This window comes from Grammomys surdaster, unplaced genomic scaffold (genome assembly GCF_004785775.1).
Source record: "Grammomys surdaster isolate TR1022 unplaced genomic scaffold, NIH_TR_1.0 126198, whole genome shotgun sequence".
Lineage (NCBI taxonomy): Eukaryota > Metazoa > Chordata > Mammalia > Rodentia > Muridae > Grammomys > Grammomys surdaster.
Window position 1 is genome coordinate 4544784 of NW_021621003.1, and position 6173 is coordinate 4550956.

General features: G+C 37.6%; 1 protein-coding gene across 6 annotated transcripts in view; it reads left to right on the forward strand.

The window, feature by feature from the left end:
• The window catches only part of Ddhd1 (DDHD domain containing 1), a 67419-nt gene that overhangs the window by 28663 nt on the left and 32583 nt on the right, over positions 1–6173 (forward strand). For 3 of the 6 annotated variants that reach the window (XM_028758416.1, XM_028758417.1, XM_028758419.1), the window contains exon 3: positions 4993–5094. The exons of 2 other annotated variants lie outside the window; for them this stretch is intronic. In XM_028758416.1, coding sequence (XP_028614249.1) covers positions 4993–5094 — 102 coding nt within the window. Of the gene's footprint in view, positions 1–2003; positions 2177–4992; positions 5095–6173 lie in introns of those variants that run through there. One more of the 6 variants, XM_028758422.1, reaches the window with a different exon arrangement.

The following is a 6173-nucleotide window of genomic DNA, read 5'->3' on the forward strand; positions in this document are numbered from 1 at the left end:
AGAGAGAGAGAGAGAGAGAGAGAGAGAGAGAGAGAGAGAGAGAGAGAAGAAAGAGAGAGAGAGAGAGAGAGAAAGAAGAAGAAGAAGAAGAAGAAGAAGAAGAAGAAGAAGAAGAAGAAGAAGAAGAAGAGGAAGAAGAAGGGAAAAAGAAAGAAGAAAGAGGTAAGGAAGGAAAAGAGAGAAAGAAGGAGAGAGAGAAAGAGAACTATTTAAACTATTACACTGTCATTTTTAGAATGATTCCCTGAAGATCATTAGAAGAAATTTTTTCTTTTGATGTTGATCTTTTTTTCTCTTTTGTTGAGACAGGGTCATGTAGTCCTACATGGCCTTGAACTCTCCATGTAACTGAGGATGACCTCTAACCCCTACCTCCCAAGTGCTAAGATTACAAGCACACTCTACCACTCTTAGTTTAAGGTAAAAATTTAGCTGTGTTGTGGCAGAAGTAAAGGCTTATTATATTGTTCAATTCACCATAAATGTGATTTTCAGTCCTTTTACCTACTATTTGGCATTATGCTAGATATATACTCAAAGGTTAAGTTGTGACATTTAACTTTGAAGATTCTGGGAAACTTTGTAGTGTATTTGAAAATTACAGGTGATGTTACAGAAGCAGGTACCCTCCAGAAAGCCACCATTTAGGGGAAAATACCTCAAATTTAAAATATTTAATGCTCCTTTATATTGTTTTGGCTTTCTACACTTCTGAAGTTTTCTATTTTACTCTTTTTGGGGTGAAAATACCCTCTTCACCTAGATCTTTTCCTGTGTGATGATAAAGCTTTGACTCTTCCTTTGTCGAGATTATTAATGCCTCCAAGTTGTGCTGGGTACTTTTGTGGGAGAAATATAAAGGCATCTCCCCCTGGAGTTGTCAGGATGTCTTAGAGAAGATAGAGCCCACAGGATGGTACAGGATGGTCAGTGCGAGACAGCGCTGCATACAGTGCACCTGAACAGGTTGAATAAGTGCCATGGGAGTTACTAACAGGCTCTCTGTTGTGTCCTCCAGTAAATACAAATGTTTAAAAGTCTGGGAGCAGGAAGTCATTAGTATTTTAGGGAATTACAAAGAAACTTAAGTTCTTGCCTACAGAAGCACTAGAATAAAATACTGCTTCTCATCTTTGACAATGTCTGTTTAGTGTAGCTGCTGCCTCCATGGACTAGGTATGTTTATGTTTTACCTCCTTTAGATTTTTCATCCAAGTGTCTAAATGAACATTGACTTGGATGATATAAGTCTGGTATAACTATCCAAATAAAGAGAGACTACAAAAAGATGATCATAGTTGTGACTTAGATACTTGAAACTTAATTCTCTGAGAACTCCTCCCTCACCCAGTAGCTAGGAGAAAAATTGTGTGTGTGTGTGTGTGTGTGTGTGTGTGTGTGTGTGTGTGTGTGTTTGTGTCTCCCCCATCTAACTGTATTCTGTACACACCTGGAGACAGGAGCCTAAGAGGGTCAGAAGAGGCATCAGATCCTCTTGAACTGGAGGTACTGATATGTGCTGCCATGTGGGTGCTGGAATCCAAACCTGGGTCCTCAGCAAGTGCAGCGAGTACTCTTAACCACTGAGCCTTCTCTCCAGCCCCAAAGCTAGAGAAATTTTATGTAACATGGTGACTAATCTGAGTCCATCCATGCATTTGAGATGACTAATCTAAATAAAGTTATGCTTTCAAATAAGTAATCTTAGTACTGGATTACAGTTTATCCAGGTATATACAGTAGTTTTTAAAAGTTGGCCTACATGCATTAATACTGTGTATCACTCTGGCCACAAAATGCACAACCTCGATTTCATAGTAAAAAAACAGAAGACAAACTGAAACTGAGGGCTGCTCTACCAGATAACAAATAAGATGTGCCTGTTCTGTTCAGACTTGGTCACAAGCAGGAGCAGCCTGAGGAGACCTGGCAGCAAAATGTAATCAGGATGGGATCCTGGAACAGAAAACCTGTTCATGGAAAAATGGAGACCTCTGAATGAATCCCATAGCTGACCGCTGGGTGCCAGTGTTAATCGCTCACCTGTGATAACTGTTCTGCGGTGATACTGTGCTACCCCAATAGGAAGCTGACACAAATTAAGATGAAATACTGAAAATCTTCAGTTAACGCAAAAAACAAATCAAGAAAGTGGAAACAGAAAAATAAAAACCAGGTGGGAACAGGTGGGAACCAAAAAAAAAAAAAAATAGAAAAGTGATAGGCCTGCATGTACCCATGTTAGCAACTGTGGTCAAAGGCGGAGGCTGGCGGACTTGAAAAGGGTGTAGTCCAGATGCAGGCCACACCAAGCGCTTGCCTCACATGGGTAAGGTCCAGGTTGAATCTTCACCACCAAATAATTAGCCACACAGAAGTCCTGGGTCAAAAGTTAAAGAGCAAGGAATGCTGAGGCTGCAGTGTCAGGGATGCTGTGAGCATACGCAGCTGGTGAGAAGTCAATAAGACCAGCCTCTCTTGAGTTTGAGGGTAGCACTGTTCCACGACAGCCAAGGCCTATCTTTAAAAAAAAAAAAAATCAGAGGAGGTGTTCAGACCTGTTAATCAGCTTTCTCTTCTGTCTTTGATGGCTAAGGATCCCCATCTTCTAGTTTGGAGTTACTATCTTATGATTTATTTTTTTATCAGTTTGTTTAATTTACCCGAAGTCCAAGAAAGGGTGCTGGAGTTCTGATGTAGTTAGCAAGTTTGGGATGCACAAGGCCACCTGCTTTCCCTGAGAGTAAGAGTTTTCCAAATCAGTGCTACGCGTCATGGTACTTGTCTAGACTAGACTCTGATTGCTTGAGAAGGTACTCAGCCAGAGATCATTTGAGGCCACCTACGGAAGCCCCTACCTAAAAAAGAATCAATCCTAGTTTTCCAGTCAGTGTTCACAAAGGGAAAAGGGATTGCGTGTTTCTCTTACAGGAATTATTAACCTACCCTCTTTGTGCATAAACTTACTGTATTCAGAGTTACATGGTGATTAAAGTTTCTTTGCAAGATTAATTAGTAAAGAAATGATTCTGAGTAATTTGACATTTCAGAATTTTCTGATTACTGAACAAAACTTTTCTATGTAAACATTTAATTAAATGTTATCAGCTTATAAACTAGCATCTTCAGATTAATGATTGCATGCATACTGTTGCAGTAGTACATAGGGACTACTAAACTTTATATTTAACAAAAGACAAAGGAAATAGAACTTTCTAGAACTTAGATATTTTTTACCAATGAGTGATCTTTAGCTGATAGTTTGCAAAGGCTTTTCTTCTGCTAAAAGAGAAATAACCCCTGTAATTCTGTGTTTGGGGTTAAAAGAATTAAGCTCTCTAGCAAGTGATTTTCAAGTGGAAATAAGTTGTAAAGGTAAAGAAGCATGCCATTCAATTTTATAAAAAGGTTTTAAATAAGTACATTTCTGTTGGATGTAAAAAGCTGTGTAACAGTGTGTGCTTATCTTCTTAGAGTCATGGTATTGTTTTTGAAAGGCGAGAATTCATTTTGTGTCTTGACCAGCTTTCTGAAAGTGTTCACATGATTTTATATCAGGTGGCCCATGTGTGTCCCAAGAGCTCAATTTGGTAAATGTGGGATTTGGTTCAGGTTTGTTTTATTGCTAGACCTAAAAATTTAGTCTTTGTTTCTTTGTGTAGTAAATAACCAAGTTTGTGTCTGTCTAACCCTCTAGCTATGTCTCAGCTTTTTTCTAGTTTATTTGGTTTATTTGTTTGCTGGCCTAAGTACCTCTGTTCCTAAATGACCAGAAAGCACGCGGAAGAACGAGACAGGAAGAAGCCTGTTTGCATGTTCTTTCCTACTGTGTCAGACGGCATTTACTAGCTCTGCTGTCACCAGCTTTTAGCCCTAGTTATAGTCCTACAGCCGTCTAATTGCATTGCAGATGTAGTGATTAATGTGTAGGTGTAGTTTTTAGTGCCTTGTAAGAATTTCATAAAAACCCTTATTGCACAAATCTTTGCATATAACTTCAATTGTATATACAACAGAAATGAACGTTTTTTAATTTGAGCAGTATTTAACCTATGAATGTTGAGTTCCTATAAAAGGGAGTGAGGGTGAAAATTGAATATATTAGAATATAAATTTTAATTAAATCATAAACATTTGGTGATTTGTTAACTGAATAGTAAACTGATTTATAAGATTCCATTTCAAATGTTCTAAAATAATTACTTAAATATAAAGAATGTTATCAGTAACATAACTAGCAAAATTCTACAAGGAACATGTTGGCTTTAAGACTGATTTGTCAAATATCAATTCTCTGCCTGGCTTTTCTGTGTTGTCTGCTTAGTGCCTACAAGGTATCACAGTATATGTCTCCTAAGGAAATTATTTTTGTTTTATTATCACTAATATTTCCAAAAGAGATGGTTGAAAGTAGAGCCTTCAATTTGACTTTCTTGAAAATGTTTTCACTTTTAAGTCGTTAACAGCTGTCTCAGTCATGAAAGGAAGCCTCACTTCAGAAGCAATCTTGAAGCCATCATACCTCAGTATGGGTAGCATTCAGTGGACTGTGCTATTTCAGGCCAGCTGAATCAGCTGATTAAAACATGGTTGTAATCTCAGAGTGTGTATCACCTCTTGGCTATGCCGTCAAAATTTGGTGATGTAAATAATCTTCAGTATTTATGATACTGAAAATTTCTTAGCATTCAAAATGCCCTGGGTTTCTTATAGCTATGCAGAGGTATTAAATGATGATCATGTCATTGTCTGTCACTGGTAAATTTAGGTGTTATTTGCCTTTGTTCCTTTCAATAAAAGCAGAACATATATATTTGACAGACACTAAAGTAATTTTTGCTTTACTGGTTGTTAACTAGGAGTTGCACTTTAGAAAGCATTTAGAATAATGTTTGTCAAATGCAGTTTTTAAAAGTTAGGATGAAAAGGAAGAGGCAGAATAGAAAACCTCACTTAAATTTACTTTGCAGCTCAGTGTTTTTGCTTTCTTAGTTGTCTACCACCTCCCTCCCTTCTCCCTCCCTTCTCTGTTCAAATGGAGAGGATTTAAGGAGAGCACAGACGCCACAGGTCTTAAGCGAAAGCGCTCCCAAGGTACAGTAAGCCTGGTTCTCCTCTGTGTAGCTTACGCCCAGCCTTAGAGCAGTCTGCTTAAAGCATAGAAGTACTAGCTTTTCTAAAAATGTGTTTGCTGTGCTATTTGGCTTAGTTTTACATTATTACACGTATGTATATATTCATTTTGTGTCATGTATATGTTCTTAAGATGTTAAGACAATATATAAGTGGTTTTCAGAGGAACAGAGTTTTGCTAGATTTTACTTTTCTCTAAATATTTAATCAGTTTCAATCTTTTAAACATATGTAGCTCAGAACTATTTCAACAAAAATTTACTTTGTAAATGGTTATTAAACCCTTGCAACATTTTTAATCCTTTTAGTTTATAAAAAGCTTTCTGTTTAAAAGTCTGACCCTGTGGTTGCTTTCTGTGAACTAAAGCAATTAGTGTATGTTGTATTAATTGAATCTTAGTCCTGTGAGACACACTCACACACACACACACACACACACACACATATGGTTAGTGACATATCCTGAGAGGTAAATAACATAGTTGATTTTCATAAAGCTCAAATTATTTGTAATGTAAGGAGTGCATTTTCTTCTAGTGTACTGTGCCTTCTCATGGGGAAGATGCTACCTCAGCATGCCTTGTACTCTTGACCAGGACTGAACCCTCTTATACAGCACTGTATTCTTTTTTAATATTTTTTTATCTTATGTATATTTTCCGTGCATGCATATATATGTGCACCATGTCATGCCAAGGACCCCACCCCCACGGAGTTAGAGACAATTCTGAGCTGCCATGTAGGTGCTAGGAATTTGAACCCTGATCCTCTAAAGGAGCTTAAGCACTAAGCCATATCTCCCACCCTAGAACTTTATTGGTTTTTTTTTTAAGATTTATTTATTTATGAGTACAATGTAGCTGTCTTCAGGAATACCAAAAGAGGGCATTAGATCCCATTACAGATACTTGTGAGCCACCCATGAGGTTGCTGGGAATTGAACTCAGGACCTCTCGAAGAACAGTCAGTGCTGTTAACCTCTGAGCCATCTCTCCAGCCTCCCAGAGCTGTATTTTTTTCTTTTTTTTTTCTTTTTTTTT